This window comes from Tyto alba, unplaced genomic scaffold, assembly GCF_018691265.1.
Source record: "Tyto alba isolate M040663 unplaced genomic scaffold, T.alba_DEE_v4.0 Super-Scaffold_22, whole genome shotgun sequence".
Lineage (NCBI taxonomy): Eukaryota > Metazoa > Chordata > Aves > Strigiformes > Tytonidae > Tyto > Tyto alba.
This window is the reverse complement of record NW_024881296.1, coordinates 38,224,677-38,247,501: the sequence shown is the minus strand read 5'-3', so window position 1 is coordinate 38,247,501 and position 22,825 is coordinate 38,224,677. Positions and strand designations below refer to the sequence as shown.

At 42.3% G+C, this 22,825-nt stretch overlaps 1 protein-coding gene across 1 annotated transcript; it reads right to left on the bottom strand.

The window, feature by feature from the left end:
- Positions 1-810: 810 nt before the first annotated feature.
- Positions 811-13,176, bottom strand: GPRC6A (G protein-coupled receptor class C group 6 member A). Its single transcript, XM_042796076.1, has 6 exons — positions 12,983-13,176; positions 11,302-11,605; positions 8,635-9,462; positions 5,935-6,147; positions 4,445-4,568; positions 811-1,931 (listed from the first exon to the last, which is right to left on the bottom strand). Exons 1-6 carry the CDS (start codon positions 13,174-13,176, stop codon positions 811-813), a joined length of 2,784 nt encoding a protein of 927 aa, XP_042652010.1.
- Between the last annotated feature and the right edge of the window lie 9,649 nt (positions 13,177-22,825).

The following is a 22,825-nucleotide window of genomic DNA, read 5'->3' as shown; positions in this document are numbered from 1 at the left end:
AGGAGGTACAGGGGGTGAATCAGTGTATTCCCTCTGAGTATGAGGGGAAAAAAAAAGTAGATTTAGTTTTTAGATCAACCTTTTAGATCAATTCTTTAGTTTTTAGATCAACCTTTTAGATCAATTCTTTAGTTTTTAGATCAACCTTTCTCTAGTTCGTTATCATCCTGGTAAGTTCAAGGAACTTTAAGAAATTATTGCAGCACTTATCTGGAATAAGGAATTTTGGGGAGAAAAACCAAAAAAGGATTCACTGATACCAGGTGAAAAGGATTACTTCTGGATGTTCAGGAGAATGGAAAACCTATCTTAAGAGTGGAGACTAAAGGGCTGGGCTTGTTTATTTTAGCAAACAAAGGCTGGGAGAGGATTCTGTTTGATCTGTAAAACAGAGGCAGGTGAGAAGAGCTCCTTAAACAATTGGGCATCACCAATGCAAAAAAAAAAAAAAAAAGCGAGGTAAACCTGTCTGTTCCTGCCTACACATCTGTGAGAAATAATCATATCCTGATGCTTCTGCCCCACTCGGGGAAGTGAGATTGCAGAATAGGTTCCTGCAGGTCTACATGAGCGGGCTGGGGGAGGAAGGGGGCTGCTGGAGGGGACTGCACCTCCCGGTGCCCACGGGAGCAGGGACAGGCAGAGCCAGGAAAGCCTTGCAAATCTGCTAATGGGTAACGGCTTGAGTACTGGAGGAGAAGGCATTTCAGGTGGCCTGCTCTCCTTGGGGATGCCAAAAGGAAAGACACCTGAAAGAGAAATGACTCCCTCAGATGGCTTTTCATCTTCTTGTACTTTAGTGCTGGCCATTCATATGCTGGAGAGTCTTTTCCTGGCCAGAGTCCTTGCAGTGTTTTTAGGAAGAACTTTCCCTTTTGTTAGTGTCTGCCCAGGTACTTGGGATTGGCAGTTTCCATTCACAGAGTTTTTCTTAGATTTACACGAGTCTGAGATAGTAGCTCGGGAGCTGGAAGACTTTGAATCCAAAGAAATCTGACTAACAGCAACGCTGCCTGCGCTCTTGGAGGAATATGTGTAAATCGTTTTGAGAAAGGCAGATTTTGTGTTTGTTTCTTGCTTGTAAATGATGATGTAGCACTTTGGAAGAAAAATGCAGCAGAGGATTCCGTAATTGGATATTAAAACAACGATGATTTCCACTGCTGGCAGGTATTTACCGAATGTAGTTGCATAGACGGGGATAAATACAATCCACGCTATAAAGTAAATTAGCATGCCAAATGTGATGAATTTAGCTTCGTTGTAGTTCTCTGGCAACTTTCGACCTTTAAAGGCAAATATGAAGCAAGTGAAGGCTAGGGCAGCGATGTAGCCCAACATAATCCCAAAAGCCACAATAGAGCCCTCATGGCACTCCAGAATTATTGCTCTTGGGATTGAGAAGTTTTGCTTTACAAAAGGTGTCCTAAATATTAGCCAGAAGGTGCAAATGATAACTTGAATTCCAGTGCAGGTGACCACAGTGGGAACAGGTTTATACACGCATTTCAGGAAATTCTGCAGCTTGGGATCAAAGCTGAAGGCTAGTAAAATTTTTAGTGACTTTATTAAAATGCATGAAATGCAGAGTGCAAAACTGATGCCAAAGAGGGCTTGCCTAGTCTTACACTTGAATTCTGTGGGCTCATCTATGAAGAAGACAGTGCTTAAAAAAATTAAGAGGTGGCTGAAGAGAATAATATAGCAGACAGTTAGACCTCCAGAAGCCTTCACAACAGGTGTGTTCAAATTTTTAGTAAATATTACACCGATTGACAAAACCAGCACAACCCCAAAAGCGGAGAGGAGAAGGAGGAAAATAGCAAACCAGTCAGTCCAGGTGAGGAACTGGATTGCCTTTCTGTAGCATGTGGTACTGTTGATGGGAGCCCAGTAGGTTTTGTTGTTACACCGGTAGCAGTAATCCATATCTGAAAGCAGAAAAAAGGAAGATAGCGTAGAAACCTGAAGTCAATAAACTGCCAAGTGGATTATCGAGGCTTGAGATACGGGAGCGATGTGGGAAGGGGAGTAGACAGGGCTGATCCCTTCCCACTGTTGCTGTCGCCGTCCAGGCGGAGGAGCTGCAGGGCTGCGGTGGCAGGGGTGGGGGGTGGCAGGGGTGGGGGGTGGCAGAGGTGGGGGGTGGCAGGGGTGACAGTGGTGGCAGGGGTGGCAATGGTGGGTGGTGGCAGGGGTGGGTGGTGGCAGGGGTGGGGGGTGGCAGAGGTGGCAGTGTCAGGGGTGGCAGGGGTGGGTGGTGGCAGGGGTGGGTGGTGGCAGGGGTGGGTGGTGGCAGGGGTGGGGGGTGGCAGAGGTGGCAGTGTCAGGGGTGTCAGGGGTGGCAGCGGTGGCAGTGGCAGGGGTGGCAGGGGTGGGTGGTGGCAGGGGTGGGTGGTGGCAGGGGTGGCAGGGGTGGCAGTGGTGGCAGGGGTGGCAATGGTGGGTGGTGGCAGGGGTGGCAGGGGTGGCAGTGGTGGCAGGGGTGGCAATGGTGGGTGGTGGCAGGGGTGGCAGGGGTGGCAGGGGTGGCAGGGGTGGCAGGGGTGGGTGGTGGCAGGGGTGGCAGGGGTGGCAGGGGTGGCAGGGGTGGCAGTGGTGGCAGGGGTGGGTGGTGGCAGGGGTGGCAGGGGTGGGTGGTGGCAGGGGTGGCAGTGGCAGGGGTGGCAATGGTGGGTGGTGGCAGGGGTGGGTGGTGGCTTTGGTGACAGTGGTGGCTGCAGTGGCAGGGTTGGCAGTGGTGCGTGGTGGCAGTGGTGGCAGTGGTGTCAGCAGTAGCTGCGGTGGCAGCAGTGGCAGGGGTGGCTGTGGTGGCTGTGGTGGCAGTGGTGGGTGGTAATAGAGGTGGCAGGGGTGGCAGTGGTGGCAGCAGTAGCTGCGGTGGCAGCAGTGGCAGTGGTGACAGTGGTGGCAGTGGTGGCTGTGGTGATAGTGGTGGGTGGTGATAGAGGTGGCAGTGGTGGCAGTGGTGGGTGGTAATAGAGGTGGCAGGGGTGGCAGTGGTGGCAGCAGTAGCTGCGGTGGCAGCAGTGGCAGTGGTGACAGTGGTGGCAGTGGTGGCTGTGGTGATAGTGGTGGGTGGTGATAGAGGTGGCAGTGGTGGCAGTGGTGGCAGTGGTGGGTGGTGATAGAGGTGGCAGCAGTGACAGTGGTGACAGTGGTGGCTGTGGTGGCTGTGGTGGGTGGTGATAGAGGTGGCAGTGGTGGCTGTGGTGGCTGTGGTGGGTGGTGGCTGTGGTGGAAGCAGCAGAAGGAGCAAAGGACAAAAGCCAGCCAGCTGGGAGCAGGGGCTGCCTGCAGCCAGGGGCAGGGAGGGGACAGGGAGAATAAGCAGGGTCCTAAAACTGCCTTGGCCATCGCTGACTGGCAGTACGTGACCTGGCCAGAGGTCTGGACAGGCAAACTTTAACTGAAACCTGAACAATGACTTGAGGGTAGATCAATTATCTTACAGAAATTGGAACTATGCTTCTTTTGTTTACCTATTTTAACAAAAAAAAAAAACCCACAACTTTCTATTTGCAGACAGACTTTGAAATACAACCGCAGAAATAAATGTTGCTTTAGATTACGTTTTGAAAGGTTCCTTTTGCTTCAAAATTCCTATCCTGTGATATGGAGAAATTTCACAAATTTTTGAATTAAAAAGACAAAATTTAATTCCCTTCTGCTCTCAGAAGATTAAAAGTACATTGTACTGCAATTTTCTTAATTCCATCTCTCTCCTCCATATTTAATTTTCCCCTTTAAAAAATGTTGCTCACACCTATAAATGAACCATTGGTAAAGTATACATCAGATTTGATACTAGAACATATTACTGTACAGTTATATCAAACTTCACAGTACTTCCTGGTAAGACAAAAAAATATTCTGGTAAGCAAAATACATAACCCTTGATCTTCATAGACTCATAGAATGGTTTGGGTTGGAAAGAATCTTCAAAGACCATTTAGATCCAACCCCCCTGCCCCGGGCAGGGCCCCCTTCCCCCAGCCCAGGGGGCTCCCAGCCCCGTCCAACCTGGCCTTGAACCCTTCCAGGGAGGGGGCACCCACAGCTGCTCTGGGCACCCTGGGCCAGCGCCTCACCCCCCGCACAGGGAACAATTTCTGCCTTATTGGACTGGGCGTACTGCGGAAAGACAGGGAAGCAAGGCTTTTCTTTGATGAGAGCCAGTCTCACTGATAAATCAGCCAGACTGTCCGTCCTAACAAAAGATAATGGTAGTCAGCTGGAAAAGCTACTTGCTTTAAATTTGGTCTTCTAATAAGCATCTAAACCCATTTTTATAGGCTGAACGCTTGTATTTGGGAAGCTGAGCATAAACAAATACTTCAATCCCATTCCAAAGTTATACCCAACGTTGCTAAGGCACATTATACCCAACAAAACAATTGTATTGGTGTCTAAATAAATCTTTATTTGGATCACAATTCCTTACCTGTTTGATTGCTGAAATGGTTTTCTGGGCAGTAAACACACTCATAGCAACATGTGTGTGGACTTTCTGTAACCTTTTTCATCTGTCCTGGTCTGCAGTGCTGGGAGCATGTTGACTGAACCTTCTGCAGTGTGAAGAGAACAAGCCAACAAACAAAAAAATCAGCTCAGGCACAACTAATTACTAAGAAAAGTTAAAATAAACCTCCAGTAATTCTGCAATTTGCACTCTCTTTTTGCATCTAATGTATTTTAAGGGAATCAGAAAATGATGATGAAAGAAGGCATTGTAGGCTCCATGCTTCTTGTATTTTCTCCACACAGTCAACAGGTGACAGGATGCAAATTATCTACCTGATAATTTTATTTTTTGGCCCTGAATGCCAATCGGTGGAATCATCTCTGCCTTTACAATGCTGATCAAGTGTCTCAACCAGCTTCGAACCTGGAATTTAGACTGCTGAGGACCAGCTCCAGAGAAAGGCCAGAAGCATCTGATGGGGGATTCAAGTGGACTGCTTCACGAGTGAGATCCTGAAACCCTGCCTGGCTGCTCTGAGCCTCAGGGGAGACACCTCGCCTCGGGGAAGACACCTTGGTGGGTGCTCTGCACTGCAGCTCTGACGTTCCTGACCCTTGGCAGCTCATCCCCGAGTCATGAAGCACCTCTCTGGGGGTATGATCAGGGCTTTCTCTTGAGGTCTGGGTTCAGGTCCTCCTTCCAAAGATAATTTTGTGTAAAATGGAGCAGCAGTCCTGAGGGACACTGCTAGTTCTTCTCCCTCTAAGATGGTGCTCGCAAGGAGGTGGAGACATTTCCTTGCCATCCAGGGCAGCACCACAAAGGGAGACAAGATTTGAGTTTTCCTTCTGTCCTCAGACTTTTCTTTCAGCCGAGTTCACACGCTGAGACTTGAATTCAGCCCACGTAGTAATCCACCTCTCCCCACCCCATTGGTGGTGAACGCTTTGCAGCACAGAGCTGCACAATGAACCGAGACCTCCACCCATGCACAGATGACAGCTTATTCATGCAGACCCCAGCCCTAACAGGATGAACATCCCTTTTTCTTTTTTCTTTTTTTTTAATCAGTGAATTCGACAGGTATCAGTCTTCATGTACAAAATAAATGGTGGCGGTAAGTAAGAGACAGGGCTTTTATACATGGTCATTTTTAATTTTAAAACCCCTTTTCAAGATTCTGGAGTAGCATACTTAGGACAGACATAACTTCTCATCTTAGGAAACCTCCTAGGAGCATTTTGGAGAAATAACTCAATTACAAATCGCTGAGACTTCTTACAGGCTAACGTGTTTCTCAGGATGCATGAAGGTGGTCAGATATACCCAGAGAGGGTCTTTTGCTCTAAAAGGAGAACGTGAAACCACAAGAGAGTTTTCTAACCGACACATATTTCATTTGCAAATATTGCAGAGAGACGAGAACATGAAACAGACTTCACATGTTACGGCAACAAATTTAAAGCTACCTTTAAATCCAGAAATTCCTTTTTTTTCTCTTCATCCTCAAAGATAAAGTCACCTTTCTCTGGGTCATATTCTGCCATAGTGGTGATTTCCATGTGACCATCAATTTCTTTCCAAAGAAGTACATCGTAACTGGTGCTCATATCTCCGTTGGAGTCAAACTTGATTTCTTTAGCATCGTCAATGACTGTAACTTTTTTAAGTTCTTCAAGGAGCTGAACATAAGTATAAGAAATGATAACATACATGAGTATCACGTCAGTGTGATAAACTCCATAGTTTAACATCTGTATGATAATATCAAGTTAAAAAGAAATGTTGCTTTTTAGGAGTAAAAGAAATCTTCAAATTGAAAGTCATCTTTATAACTGCTTATTCTGAGGTCTGACACAGAATTACATTATTCAGACAGTCCTGTTGACCTTAAAAATCTATTAATAAAAAAATAATAATTTCTTAACTCTGTGCAATGTGTACAAATACTCATGTTGTTATTTCTTTCCAGCCTTTAAAGTTTTGGTACGATGATTGGAAAGAAAAGATTTTTGGCTGCAAGAACAAATGGCCTTTTGGAACTCCCCTTCTTGTGAAGAATGACTGTGAGTGATGCTCCTGTTGCTACTTTAATGTCACCAGAGTCGATCTGGGCAACGTTTGCTCCCAGAGCAACCTGCAACAGCGTGTCTGTGGTTCTTAATTGAAGCAAAGGCTTTATCCCTTTGCAGGCCTAATGATTTTTGGCAACAGGGGTTAATGAACAAGAAAAAACCCCAAGATTTTGGTGAAAGGCTGAATTTATCTGGCCTTTGAAAAGCATGCACGTACATGGATCCATTTGTGATATTTGTAGCATTTAACAAACATACTGACAAGTATATTACACTTTGGCAACTATAGGTATATAACACTTCTGGTGTATATAACATAATTTTTTCACGTATAACATGTAATTTTTTGGAGAGTTCATATACTCTTACTGCATCTCTACCAATATATAAAGAACTGAAATGTGCTTCTAAGCAGTACTGCATTTGAGTTCGATGTTGCGTAGTTGTGTGGGACTGAATAGGAATTTTTTATTGTATATACTCAGGCTAGTCATTTAATCTTTCTCCTCTCCATTTTTCCAGTTTCTCTAACGATATGGGAAGAACAGAACTTTTTGAATACATCTTGTCCTTCAGGCAGAAGAGGCTAATAAGTAGCAACATTTTGATGTGAGAGATGGTTATTTTTGCAAAGGCTGTAACACCAATGACTGTCATCTCTCTGTATGTGGAAATGTGTGATATGAGTTAGTTGCACCCTAAGCTTTATATATACATATATATCCACTTCAAGAGCTTTTAAATTTAGTGTAGAGGAAATGTATCATGAAAACTGCACAGGGGGGAATAAATATCTCTTTCAGTTTTCTTCATGAGTTCTTAGCCGCTTAACAGGAATTTTAATTTGGGTGGTTTAGCATTTAATTGAGCACTGATGTAAATGCAGCTCCATAAAGTTGCATCCCCTGTAGAGCAGTCCTGAATTTGTCCCATTTGCATTTACAAATTCAGGTAAGAGTCTGATTGTTACTGGTTGCTTTTTTTTCAAATTCCCTATCTTGGTTTGACCTCCTCTGACCTAGGATAAGAGGTCAGAGCAAGTCAGAGTACTTCAGTGATTGTTTGACTTTTAAATGAACTTTTGTTTAATCCTCTGAGTAAAAGTGTGTAAAAGTGAATACTCCTGGGCAGGTTCTTGGGTAAAAGGTCGGGTCAGGTTTACTTGTCTGATTTTTCCTCTTTTTTTCCCACCCAGTAGAGTTTGATATCAAGTACCTCAACCATCTTAAAGGTTGTGTCTAATTTTCCTACCAGTCACTTCAATATAAATCAAGATCAAACAGAGGGACAGTCTGTTGCATTTTCACTTTCAAGTAAAGATTCATTATAGAAGAAAATACCTGAATTCAGACAAAACGGAGATAATGGTGAGAGAGTGGGAGAGGAAAATTGAAAGTCTTTGGTGAGTGCTTCTATCCTGAAATATCCCCATCTCTCAAGAGCACTCGTTGCTGTGTGTTACAGTGGTTTGCAGCAACAGGACCAACCGCTAGTAGCTGAATAGCTGGTAAGTCAACTGTAGATTGACTATGCTTTTTATTCCATCCCACATGAGTAGCTAGGAAGACATTCCAGCAAGGAACCTACAGACTGGAGCCTTCATCCAAGCTGGTGCCTACTCTGTGTGCTCTTTGAAGGTGATGGGGGAAGAGTTGGGGCAGCTAATGAAGTTGAGCAGCTAGAGATTCCTTCTGCATCCGTGGAGTCAGGCATTTACAGCCATTGCTGTTGGACCCATGAAGGAGGAGATGGTGGGTACGCAGTTACTCACCATCAGTTAGCTATCTGTATGTGAAATGCAATAACCATTCTCTATCTACTGCAGAACACAGCCATGGCTTAGTATTGGGAAAATCTGCATCTACATGGGTGAAAAAAAAGCAGACAAAACGGTAGTCTAGTTCTTATCACTGTGCTAGTTAGATACTGCTGCTCTAGCACATGGTCTGTAATTTCAGTTGGTGAAGAAAAGCAGGAACAGGAATAAAAAGTCATTTTGTAGAAGGAACAAGCCATTAAATCCAGGAGTGTGGGAGCAAAGATGAGAAGGAAGTTGTGCAGAGAGAATGGGACCTGAAAGAGTTAACATCATACCTCCCAGGGAGCAAAGGCAGAGGGATCCTTGCAGTTTCTGTCTTTGCATTGCCCCTTAATGGCGTGAGCAATGGCATAGACCGCAAGTATAGTACTGTGGATAAATCCCTGTTCAATGTTTGCATTCAGAAAATCATCTCTCCAGATCTGATGTTTATTCTCAACCTTTTGCGATAGATCGTTCTGGGACTGGTTTGAAATGCACGTTTGAAAATCGTGATATTCCAGGTGTGCACAGACTGACAAAAGCATAATATATTCACGCAAAAATTTGTTGTTGTCAGTGGGCTTTTCATGAAGGTTTCTCAGAAAGTCTTGGAACGTGGAGATGTCTCCACTTTTAAATCCAAATCCCACAATGGTTCCCAGCTGTCCGATGTTGGGAATTGTACTGATTTTGACCGCAGCTGACCAGTTATCACTTGCAATCCAGATTTTATTTACGTTCCTTTCAACTGCCTTCTTAAATAGTTTGAGCACATGGAACTGTCTCATAAAGACAACGATAACGTTTACTCTGGTTTCCTTGACAATCTTCTCAATTGCGTGATCAACTTTGGTGTGAAAGGTGTTGTCAGAGAGGTAGGCAGGCAGCATTTCTTTAAAAGCTATGCAAACGTTGTTTGCCATGGCCTGGACCCCAAAGCTCTCCAGAGCGAACCGCCCGTTGTCATCATCAGTGGCTATTACTCCAATCCAATTCCACCCAGACTCACAGATCAAGTGGGCCATTGCTCTTGTCTGATGAAAATCGCTGGGGATAGTCCTGAAGAAAGAAGGAAACCGGATTTTGTCACTGAGGATTTCAGCTGATGATGCCGGACTGACCTAGGAAGAGCGAACAACGCGGTTATGGGGGCGGTCTCCTCCAAAGGACACCAAGAGATCAAAGCTGCACATCTGCTCTTCCTTCCAGCCTGACCCAGGCTCCCTCCTCCTGGGAATGAGCATCAACGACGTGCAGCCAAATGGGGCAGGTTCCCTCACCCTGCTCTTTGGATGCAGGCTCACGCCCAGTACCAGTTTCACTATTTTCATCCTCATCCACATAACTACGTCAGTGAAGGCAGAGACTAAAACCCTTCAAAATGGATATGACAGTTATGCTGGTATAAGGATTTTGGTTTACCCCGTTCAGATACCATCCACGCACTATTCAAAACAATATTTAAAACACTGGAAGCATTAATTATTGGTTGAGTTATTTTACAAGTTTCTAGTACCCTTACAGTTTGCAGTATTTTTCTATCACTGAGTATGTTAGTATGGTTCACCCACATATATATTTTCTCTCCAAGATTTAATTATTGTATTTTAAAGGGATCATTAGGTCTGTTAGAAGAACCTCCCAGAAAAATGAACAAAATGCTATAATTCTTTCATGTAAAAGTTCTATTACCTTTTTCTTGTGAATGTAGCTAGAAAAATGTAAATAGAACATTGTTATTTAAATCTTTCTAGTTTTAAGCCCTTTCTATTTGTTCGTAGGAGATTTTCCCCCTACACTTAGATTTCCTACACTTCTTCACAGTTCTTAAAAAATAAATTTAAGCTTTACACAATGAGAGTCACCTGTCTAGAGGGGGATACCAAATCTTAATTATGTCAGAAGATTACAGATGCTATCGATGAGAAAAATCTGCTGGGTCACCTTTTCCATCTCTATGTGCCAATGCAGATTTGTTTCAGCACTTGTCTTTTGATTATGTTCAAGTGTGGCATTTTAATTTTCCTACTTACTATAGCTCCTGTGGTGGAGCTAAAGGTCATAATTACTTCCTACTGTTGCAGAAGAAAAGATTCAGTTAGGAGCCATGTCTAGTTCAAAATTTATAACTTTCCCATGTGTTTGCTTACTATGCTGCTACTTCGCAGTGAGGTAATTTTTATCAAATTGCTAAACCCAAGGTGCAACACAGGATGGTGTGGAAGCGGATCTCCTTTTCCCTTGTTGGTCCTAGCCTTGACTCCAACTCTTTGAAAATGGTGAAAATAGAAATGTAAGCCCTGGCCTAAGTGCAAGTGTGGGACTGTGCTAGTCCTAGAAAGGTCAGAAATAGAGAAGGATGTTTTGGGAAGGATTGGTGTGGGTCTAGAGAGTTGTATTCTTTCCTTTCTAGAACTGCTTGAAGAGTAACAGGAGTAAGGCTGTGTTTTAGAGCAATATTCCTCACTTCCTTGTCCACAGTTATAGCAGACTCCAACATCTAATCCCTCTCAGGCAGGAGAGAATTTCTAGATTTCTGGCCAAATTTGATTTTTTTTTTTTTTTTTTTTTTTTTTTTTTCCTGCATGAGATTGGGTATTGGCATATTCACCAAAGTCCTTGAGTGTCATCCAAGGTACACTGGAGTAACTGGCACAGCCGTGCAGGACTGACTAATGGTGCTGCCAGGCTGACAAGGGTCCAGCATCATCCTGAAACAGCACCGGGAGGCCTGTGCCCTGGGCATATCAAGGAGCCCTTACTGCCTTTGCTTAGGCAAGTGAATCAAGCCCTCCCTTTGGAGTTGAATGCCACCCCTCCCGACGCCCTTAGGCCGAGCCAAATCCTGCCCTGTAGCAAACAAGTGGCTTTTGCAATCCCTATGGTCAGAGCTGCACCTTTACTCTAAGCATGGTAAATTTAACGTTTTGTCCAAAATGAAGTAATTCCCTCAAATCTACCTGTGGGATTAGCTGCAAAGCCAACAGCCTGGAAACTGCCATCGACACTTCCGAGTAGCTGGCTCCAGTGACTGCCTTAATTCTCGGGACGTAGTCTGAGTAGTTACACTTGAACTCTACAACATCCTCGGAAGAATTGAATTTAGACAGAAACCTCAGAGCAGATGCCATCGCTTTTGTAACTTCTGCACATGTGTCATAGATTTCGTAGCCCAGAGTAACTCCAGATAACAGCGTTGAATTGTTGATCGTTTCAATAGCATGTATCATTGCAAGTGTCTGAAGAAAAATTTGAATTTCAAAGCTGTCAGGAAACACAGAAGTTTTATTTTAGAAAAGCGTCGCTGGGAACAAGGCCAAAGCAAAGTCTGTTTTGAGCATATCCTTTAGAACTTGAAAACTACTGAAAAGAAATGATGGATAGTATGTCTTGTGTGATTTGCTTGGGGTTTAGGGTACAAAAGATTAGAAATCATACATTTTTGTCTCACCTAAGTGGGAGATTAAGCAAAATAAACACAACATTTAAAATATACCTGAATAACAATGATTTTCTGAAAAAAAAAAAAGAAAGAGATAGTAAACCCCAAAATTTCATGGTACATGAAAAATTGCAAGTGACATCTTCAGGAAGCATGTCAAAGTCAGTGAGGCTGTTCCAGTGTACTCCATCTGCCCAATAAATTTAAAAAAAATGTATTTACTTTCACCAAAATCATGAAACAGAGAAAAGAAAGGACTAAATATTTCAGAATAGGAGAAAATATTTCAGAGGTTGAGGTTTTCTAGCAGTTGCATCAACATTCCTTAAAATCCTCTTTAAACCTGATGAAGTTAGTACAGCTATTCTCCTTATCTCCAGTGGATATTATAACAGACAATCAGAACTGTGCTAGCACAAAATACAACCAACCCTCCTCTCAGACAAGCTTCTCTAAAGTTTATAGATCTTTCAAGCTAAATTAAATTTCAGATGGACCTGAGACAATTAATGACTTCATAGAAAAATAATGGAAGACTGTCAAAATTATCAACTCTTTCATAATTTTGAAATAAATCCAAATGGATACCTGCATATTCATCCGATTATTAGATTAAGATGTGGGATTAAGTTACGTGTAAAATTCAAATAAAATTTGAGGATTTGCACCTGTGTTAAAACAAATGCATATTTGCAACTCCTGGGCTTATGGAAGCTTTAGTATATAGTTAAAATAAAGTTCTTTACCAGGTTTCCTTTGCATTCTTTCCAGAAGAAAAATCAATGTTTCAAGCACAGTAGGATTTGGAGCCAATGAAATAAATATTCTGATGCACAGTCTGAACCTGAATGCATATATTACATACTGTCTATATAGTCTAACCTATAACATAATGCCACAATTGTAATACAAAGTGTAATAACCGCAGTAATTATAGTATTAATTACAAACTAGTAAGCAAGATACTACCATGTATTACAACTGACTAGTCCTGTGAGGTGGGGGACATACTTAAGTACGTTCTTACGTAAAATGGAACAGTCTGCCTGTGTTCAAATCACTCACAACTTATGTCCAAGGTCTTTTAGACAGCTAAGAAATGCAGGAGAACCAGATTTTGTTGATCTTAATATAAGAGGTATATGCCCGATATCAGTGATCTCTTCTTTGTTATATATGTAATTTCCAGCACTACTCACCCAGCACAGTTCTGAATTACTGGCTTGATGGGATATTCCGCTGGATGCAGCATTTCACTGTGAACTGCAAACAAGCCTCCAATAACAACATCCCCCGGAGAACTGGCGCCCACGAAGTCGTCAGTATTCTGGCAAGAGAAAGCAATATCAGTGCCGATCACCAAGCAGGGGATCAAAAAGCTAGCGAATGCCATGTTTCTGTTTCACTTGCTCACTACCAGCTCCAAGTCAATGAAGTGCTCTGCAGGGCCAACAAGGGCTCCTATGTCATCTATAAACAGCAGCGACGGAAAAGCCTGCACTCAGAAGTTAGTCACACCTCATAAGGTGCTTGTATTTGCTTCGCTGGCTGAGGCTATTTTATTGAAGGTACTAAAGCAATGCTGTCACCTAAAATGTGAGGGTACGGGGGTGTGAGAGTGAAGAGGGAGGGAAAAACATAAATGACTTTAAAAGGAAACGTTTGACATCAAATCTGCTCTGCTGTTTTCAAAGTTTATTAAACCTTATCTGAAACACATGGCAAATATTTTGGTATAAATCTGGGCTTGTCTTGAATACATTCCAACTGAGCGCAGGGTGCAAAGAAGAAAACATGTAATATGGTAGTGATATTGCTGTGACCATATTTTAAGGGTCTGGTCCGAAGAGCTGAAAAACTGAAAAAAGACCCCCCTACCACAGTGTGCTTTAGATCAGATTCTGGTCCAAAAAAACCCAACCTAAAACTATCAAAAGACTGTTTTTCTCTCAAGCCTTTTCTTATAAGTTTTAAAATCTTTGTATAAAAATTTAATACTCATGGTTCTGATGCACACACAGCTCCTAGGGACTTCAGTGGGCTTTGGATCAGACCCCCCCCCGGAGTCCTGTGTCCAGCTCGGGGGCCCCCGACATGAGACGGGCACGGACCTGCTCGTGCGGGGCCAGAGGAGCCACGAAGATGCTGGGGGGGCTGGAGCAGCTCCCCTGGGGGGCCGGGCTGAGAGAGTTGGGGGGGTTCAGCCTGGAGAAGAGAAGGCTCCGGGGAGCCCTTCGAGCGGCCTCCCAGGGCTTAAAGGGGGGACAGGAGGGGGGGGGGGGACTCTGGGTCAGGGGGTGGGGGAATAGGATGGGGGGTGATGGTTTTAGACTGAAAGAGGGGAAATTTAGATGAGATCTAAGGCAGAAATTGTTCCCTGTGCGGGGGGTGAGGCGCTGGCCCAAGGTGCCCAGAGCAGCTGTGGCTGCCCCCTCCCTGGAAGGGTTCAAGGCCAGGTTGGACGGGGCTGGGAGCCCCCTGGGCTGGGGGAAGGGGGCCCTGCCCGGGGCAGGGGGGGTGGAACCAGATGATCTTCATGGTCCCTTCCAACCCAAACCGTTCTGTGATTCTATGATTCTACGATCAGGTTCTGTATTTACAGTCCAGGCTGCGTCTGCTGCTGGTTAATCTGATAAACACAGAACAGTCGGAAAACATAACAGTCCTAGTTTTTTGACAGGAGGGAAAGACGTCCTCTGACAAAGGGCACCGGTACGCAAGCAGCAGCTCTGGTGCTGTGGGAGGACTGGGAAGTAGCTGTTCTCAGTGCCACCATTCCCCTCAGATTCGCAGGAATCAGATGCTGCACCAGAAAGGGAACTTGGGGAAAGAGAAGCAGAGCCCAGACCCTCAGCTTTCATAAACTCCAACCATAAACACTAAAGTGAATCTCTTTAAGGCAGAAATATGATTGGTGCTACAAAACCATAACAATTTACGTAAGAGACACAGATTTGACAATAATCTCTTTCTTTTCTTGAAATTGACTTATTTCTCTATTTTCTTATAATGGCTTCTTCAGATTTTGTTTCTTTTGGTAGTATGCCAAAACACTCTCAAAAGAATGGAGTCAGTCATAGTGCCTATTTTCTGTGATTGTATTATGTAAAAGCTGTGTTTAACATAGAAAATTTGAATCGATGATTGTTTTCTGGCAAGCAAAACAGAGGAATGGGACGTCTGTTACATATTCTTTCTGATAAGCATAATGCATACTATAAAAATTATTTGAATTATTACATTATGCTTTTTTTTTTCTCACTAGTCTCTTTGTCGTTAGAGTATCCATTTACAACAGATATTTCTTGAAAATGCAAATGCAGCACACATATCACTTGCAAATGTTATTGTTAATCCCTAGTTAAGTTTCCATCCAGCCTCTTCTTTGTTACAACAGCTTGTGTTTCTTTCATCTGCCTTTTTTCTTTCCACGTGACATTCTCACTGCTGGGTCAGGGCATATAGTAAACAGCTGCCTGCATTTTCTTTAATGTATCTGGTCACATGCATTTATGGGCAGATGATGATACCAGTTTATTCTGCTTCTGCACTGATTTGCAAAAATCCCAGTTATTTCAGAGGTTGTCCTCTTCACTTATAGCAGTGTACCTGTAGTCAGACTCTGGCCCTGAGTTATGAAATATTCATTTGCAAATATTCATGTGCTCATTCCTTACCATCCATGTAATGCACCCTAAAGCCTGGTTCCACATACCCCTGTGTTTCCTTTACCCTGACTTTGCATATAACTTTGTGTATAAAACTTGTGTATACTTAGATGTAGTTAAAGCGTAAGGCTGGAGCTAGTAATTTCCTTAAGCGAGCCACAGGAAATATTCAGTCATGTGCATTTAGTATAAAATGTAACTTTTAAGGACGAAACACTGAGCATTGTATGAAGGACTGAGTGGAAATACAGTACTGATAATTTGAAACTTCACATTTTTTTTTTATAATTTATCATGAGAAACACAAAAGAAACTGTACTCTGGCCAGTCTTTAAAAAGTTATTGATTCCTATAGAAAAGGATTTTACCTACGAACAAAAATCCTTGGTCATTTTGGAAAGCGGAAGTTGTCAAAACAAACACCACGTGTAGTTGGTGCATAATTTCATGTTATTTATAAAAACACCACAAAATGAGGTGTGCTTCAAATTCAACTACATTGAGTTTACACCACAGTGCAGAGTATTTTCACAGGGAAGGGTTTTCATTGTTATTGTTTTCAAGACCTATATCTCATAATTGCTGCTAGTGATGAGAAGCACTCAGAAGCATTACTGAGATAGCTCAGCCTAACCTAGTACTGCAGAATTAACTGGAAGTGTTTGTAAATACCCTTTTTTCATGGACACTTAGATACCAATAGAAATAAGTGTATAATACAAAATGTTCTTTGCTTAAAATTTAGTGATGGATTGTAACATCGCTAGAATTTCACGGTTGTTTGCATAAGAGCATGTCCTGGCAGGTAGAATCAAGCATAAGATTTGGCACAGTTATGGAAGTACCATCGTCTCTAGAAAGCAGCCTTTAATGGACTGTGCAAAGGCAGAAGAGAGGACCTACCAAACCTGGAGCTACTCTGAGAGCCACAGATAAATTCTAAGAAGCTTTGGAGGATCTGGTGTGAGACAAAGATATTCTGTATCTCTGTATGCTGCCAAATTGCCTGCTGCCCTGCCAAAATGACTACTTCTTCCACCTGGGCTTCCTCTTCCCTTTGAGAAGGACCAGAACAGGTGGGTTTTGGAAGGCGGTGACTTCTTGTAAGTTTATCGTTAATAAGATTTTTGCAACAGTGACATACCTATTGAAAGGATCCGCAATCTAAACTGTGCGAGAGAATCCAGAGGGACTTGAGTATGGGACCAACCGAGCGCACCCGCAGTGCAGTGGACACCTGTAAAAGGGCCACCTGCCTCTCCTGTCCTTGAAGCCTCCAAACCTGGACAGTTTATGGCTTCAGTGCAGAAGGAAGCTTTGCAACTGTCAGTAGCTTGGTCAAGCAAAGAGAGACTATACTATGCAGGAAACAAACACCAAGATTTTGGCTGAACTTCTTTGTCCTAGCTGTTGTTTTTCATGGGGAAGCTAATGGGTTAGATTCCACCAGGAATGCCTTTTCTCTGAAGCCCATCTGGTCAGATACTGTTAAAGGAGAACGACATTTTTCATCACTTTCTATTTTAAACTGCTTTTAATTGTGCTGTTTCCAAATGCTGTTTCCAAACCAACATACAGCAGAGAGCTAAATCCTCTGCTAGGCATATGCAAAAGTTAAGGAAAGAAAGAAGAAATTTGGATATTCTCACCATTATTCAAAAGAGTGAGATAAGCCCTCCTCACCCAGACAGGACCAGCCCTGATGCAAGGGATGTTGCCCTGTTTGGAGAACCCAGCAGCATTCAAATAAAACCCCATTATTTGCAGGGAAGCTGATGTTTATGTAAGTTAAGAGTGACCATCCCTTCTTGGACTGTTCCTGAGGAAGACGTGAGACACAAAGAAGGGAAAATGAGGCAGAAGTTTGAGCTGAGTGGTTTGTTCCCACTTCTACCACTGAATTTTTGTGCTTGATCCACACAGACTTCTGCCACGACTGCCCAAGCCTAGTCAGGTGTTCACAGCCAGGTTTCTGGAAGGCTCCATCTCTCCCAAATTAAGTAGTGCCAAAATGCCTTGAAACTCTAGACTTAACCTTCTGATTCATATCATACCTGTGAAACGGAGAACAGTATTGTGTTTCCATTCAGATCATAAACTCTTTAGAATAACTACTGTCCTTCATTTCTGGTGACCCCCCAGATTATATACGGTATTTCCATACGAGTAATAAATAACATAAAAACCAGGCAAGAGAAAACTACCTAAACTAAGCCAAGCCCGAGTATAAATCAGTGCTGCAAGAAAGGAATATATTTTGTATGAGATGTCTATTTTAAAAAGTGTTACTTTTCACATAACTCTGATTGAGCCTGGCAATCCTGTAAATACTGTGGCTGCAGAAGAAATGCCTGTGGCTGCTGCCGTCTCCTTCCTACTCAAGAGCTGATACGATAGCCCATTGCTTTGGCCAGCCAGCCACCTCTTGGTTTGCCTTTGCTTTGGGGCAGTGAGCAGCGTGTTTGGGAGGCTCCCAGGTAGCCCAGCTGCTCCCTCAAGGTCTTACTGAAGTCCATGGGAGCTGCTGTGCCTCGCAACCAAGGCTGAAAGGCCAGCTGAAGGCTAAATCGACTGAAAAGAAAACCAGAGAGTCAAAGTGTGAAGCTCTGCCTACAAGCAGGTTTGGGGAACACTGCCAAAACCAGAAATACCAAGGAAAACATATGTGGGCTGCTCTCTAAAGTCACCACTAAAAAGCTCTGTGCAATTGGAAGCGACCATTGCTTCCAGCAGGGAAGCCATTACAAATGAGTATGCCAAAACCTTCCAGGCCAGGAAGAAGGCATTGTCCCTTCTGAAATAATTTTAATTTCCATGCAATCAGTTTATGGAGCCATTTTCTTTCAATATGATGGACTACATCTATACTAATAAAGACAGTAGGTAGCGCTGAGGTCAAAACATTAAGAAGAGTAAATATCGGTTAGGATAGACTAATAGAACTATTGTATTTAACCCAATGATTTTGGATTACTGAGTTTCTTTTAAGGAAGTTTAAACAGTGGAGTAAAAAAGAAGCAGGTATTGCATTACTTAATTTTAATTATCTTTTAAAAATTCTTCTATTTACTGGGACCCTGCATAGCTTAATACTAAATATTAAAATTAAAGAGTGGGAAGGAGAATACCCATTATTTTGATTTGTGGTCTGTTATTAAAAGAAAAAAAAACTTAAAAATTAAAACCACATCAACAGTGACACGGAATTTGGATGGAAGCCAAGTGGTCACATTAATTCCTGAGAAACAAACTAACTCAATTTTCAAGTTCATTGGGTTTGTCCTCTACAGCGTGTCAGCTGAGCAGCATGATGGGGAGGACGAGTCCTGTTTTTCTTTATCAGGTCACAATATTATAATGTGCCTCTGAAAGTTGAATTTTCCCTGATGCAAATGGCCTTGGTGGAGTACTTCTGGTGGAAAATTTTGATGCTGGAACGTGTGCCTAGAGGAGGGCTGTGACAGTGCCTTCAGCCTCCTGCCTTGACTGTCAGGGCAGACCTGGGCAGCCCCACAGTAATTTCTTTTTCAGAAAGTGTTTTAGTCAATAGTCAGCATTGTGCGTATTCAGTGCACCACTGCTGTGTATACTACAGTAGAGCTATCAGAAATTAAAGCAGAGTTGTGAAGGGGGGAATACAACTAATTTCTACTTTTTTTTTTTTTTTTTGAGTTCAGAGATGTTTGTTTCACTTAGCGTCGTTCTCAGATATTTTAATATACTTAGAATAAATTTCAAGACAAATATAATTTTGACAAGAAAAATCAAATGGGTTTGAATTCTCTGATGTTGAGGACAAATATTTTTAGCCATTCCAATATTGAATTTCGCTGTAAATGAACTGTTTTTCAGATTAATCTAGCAAGGCTGTCCCTAACCCACCCAGTCAAGAAGATGGTCAGTTGCATAGGATGGACGTGGGACAATTTTTCACAAAATCCAGCGCGGTAGGCATGACCCAGCTGGTCAAGATGCCATTTTCACATTTCTTCATCAGGCTTTATTTCTCTCCTTCGTTCCATCCGCTCGCCTCTGAAGTGGAAAAGAAGAGAGCAACAATGTTCATCTATTGACAATGCAAACATTTGGGCCCAACCTGTAGTGAAAGGGCCACCCAGAGGGACAGAGAACCTCTAGCTTAGCTATTTGGGCTATTTTTTTTAATTTGGGTCCAGCCCTTCTGCCAATCACTGCTCATGATCCTACAGTGAGACCTTTGCTCCATAAAGGGAGGGGACTCAAATCTTTCTGCTCCCAGTGCTCTTTACTCACTGGGATGTCACTGAAGATTTGTTTGAGAAAGCCCTTCTAGCCTGAGCATTAGGAACCCTCCTCCGAGTGTCAGCATACTCCGAAATTTCTGGAGGTGTATTGCCAAGTATATTTGGCATGTTTTGGCAATGCCTATCTGCAAGACAGCCAGGCTGGAGATCATCTCACATGAAAATGCTGATGGCAGTCAGATATGAAGTCGATGCCAAACCTCTCAGCATTATTAATACTGAGCACACTATCAAATAGAATTAGATTTATAGGGATTTAAAAATATAAGTTGTTAACAGTTTATAGATATCTCCAAAGGAGTAGACTGTGAGAGATTTGACGGTGTTAGTTTAGGGTATAGACTGTTAAAGGGACAAATAGCTACCTAAATCCAAACAGTCATCTTCGTGATCTTGTGCTTATGCTCATTAAATCACTTTTACAAACAGTACTTAGTGATTTCTTACCTCTTGCAGTACCTGTCCCACATAAATTCCTTTCAAAATACGAGCACTTTTCTTCAGTCATTTTAGAGCTGAAACAGGACTGGTAATGATAAGCAGCGATTAGAATAAGATAAATGAAAAAAGGTTCAGTTTTGGGAGCTGGGACTGAAATTCAGGTGGACTCTAATTTTAAGGGAATGCCTTTGTCACTAAAAGATACAATGGAAATACTCGCTTTCTCTCTGGCCCAAGCCTTCAATTACTCTGTGCAAATATCAGCATAGAAAGGAATGAAAATTCGTCTGCTTCCCTCCCTCAGCATACTTTATCAAGAACACTTTTGGAAAACACGGGTCTAAACCTCTTCAGGCAGAACAGAAAATCAAGCCTATGTCTCCCAAATGTGCTGGCAGCCAGGACCTAGGGCAGCACACCAGGGAAAGAGCTGGTTTTCACTTGCTCTGATTTCATACAAGCCCCCATCTCGTCACTCTCTTGAGACCATATATCTGAGCAAGTCCATATTTGTTTACCTTCTCTCTGAACACTGAGTTATTGGACACAGAGAAAGATAATTTGGGATTGGACTAGATGATCCCCAGAGGTCCCTTCCAACCCCAACTAGTGTGCGACTCTGTGATAACGACACTTTCAGTGGTGTTTTGGGGGGAAGGGCTGGTGTCTATAGGTGCCAAATTGTAGAAGATCCAAGTGGGATTTGAGGCTCCTCTCAGTACAGGCTACTGTGGGCAGTCCTGAGTTCAGGCAGCCGGTTCTGGGGGACTCTGGTTTTGAGAACACGAATCTCCTTAAGCTCATACAGGAGGTGAGCTGTTAGATGCTCCTCACTCAGCCGTAAGGATGTCTGCAGGCAAGGGCCAAGATTCCTGAAGGTAGATAAGTCTTATGTCTTAGTTAACTCAGTTCAGGTTTGATGCTTAAATACATTTAAAATTTCCTCTAAAAGTTTTTGGACCCTAGGACTTAATCTCTCAACTTATTTTGTCTTTTTGTTGTTGTTGTTGTTGTTTTTGAGAACTGATTCAGTGTTGTCATTGTCACCCTTATTCTGGACTTTTTTATTTATTTTGGTTTTCTTTTGAGATCTTAAAAGATCTCAGCTCACCTTACAAGGTTTAACTGATTGTGTTATAAAAGTAAACATACATCTGCAAAGAGAGTACGGGCAGAACAGGTGACACTCATAAAAATTCCTTTCAGATAAGGAAAAGAACCCCAAACAACAAATCTGCAGGAGTCAGTCTGGAGACTGACTTCAATCTTCAGAGTTAAAGACTGGGAAAAAAAAATATTCACTAATTAAAATTATTGGGAGTGTTTCCTGCTAACAACTCTTAAAATCTTGTAGAATAACTTAACGCTCTACACACTTCCTAGAGAATATTGTGCACTGTTGGGTAAGGAGAGCTCACATATGTAAAAATACTGCATTATTAACTTTGGTTAATGCGAAAGTAGGAAACAAGACCTTGTTTTAAGTCATTTCTGCTCCCTGACAAGAAATTGTCTTTGAAGACATACCACAAGAATAGATCAAATCATTAATCTGCAGTTGCTTCCCCGAGCATTCTGTTTATCCACATCTTTTAGAAATACAGTGCAAAGTAGTTAACAGTACATAAACCCATGATTGATCTTAAGTTTGGTATTAAATCTCTTGCAATCACCCAGTCTTTAAAGCTGAGGGTGGCAGTACAACTATCATTACCTTCATTAATTGGAAGAAGAAACAAGCTATGTCAACAGCTATCCAAAAGGCATCGAGTATTGACTAGAATCAACCAAGGACAGAAAGAAAAAGGAATTAACTATGTGAATTTTTCAGCTTTTTATTATACATCTTTCCACAGTATATTTTCAGGCATTCAATTTCCTGCAATTTTCAGGTACTCCCGTTGTGACCAATGTTGACAAAATGGTTATTGCTACACTGCAAGACAGAAATTGTGTAATTACATAGAAAAGCAAGGAAGTTTTATTTGAAAAAATAAAAAAGAAAGTCAGCATTTTCCTAGAGGTATATTAAAATATCTGTATTTTTAAAAGGTTATTTCCCTTACCAGTGCTTTCTGTTATATGGACCCACTTTAAAATCTGAGAGGATAAGCATAAAACCTTGTACTACAAATTGCTCTAGAGATTTTCCTTCCTTCAACAGCAGAAGGGTTCTATATCGGCTTTATATTCCAGAGGGGCAGAGAGAAAGAAGAACTTCAGGAGTCTGAGGTCAGTACATGTAATGTTTTCCCATCTGTTTTGTGTTTTTTTAAATCAGTATGACTTCCTTCTTTTCACACATCAACTTGTTTACGTAATTACCATCACTCACTGGGGAAGTCCTGTTTTCACTTTATTCCTAGTGATAAGAAAAATCATATTTGTGAGGCACCTCAGAAAACCAAAATAGAAAATTTTAAAAAGTCCTGATTTTAAGGAAGCTACAGCTGTGATGTCATAACCAGTGGCTGCCAAGGCTGTACTATGAACTAATAATAACTTTAATATCTAAACTTCTTTAAATCCTTCATCTACCTTAAATACACTGAAATGCAGATACTACTTTCTCTAAAGCTTTTTATATTTTTATATAGAATAAATGTTCTTGTTTACATGGATGCAGAATTCTTTAACATACATTTGTCTA

Excerpts from the sequence above, each read along its gene's own strand:
- GPRC6A (XM_042796076.1), bottom strand. The coding sequence starts at position 13,176 with ATGGCATTCGCTAGCTTTTTGATCCCCTGCTTGGTGATCGGCACTGAT. Across the intron at positions 9,463-11,301 it reads CTTTGCAGCTAATCCCACAG|GTCAGTCCGGCATCATCAGC; the intron begins GTAGATTTGAGG and ends CGCTCTTCCTAG. Across the intron at positions 1,932-4,444 it reads CCATTTCAGCAATCAAACAG|ATATGGATTACTGCTACCGG; the intron begins GTAAGGAATTGT and ends TTCTGCTTTCAG.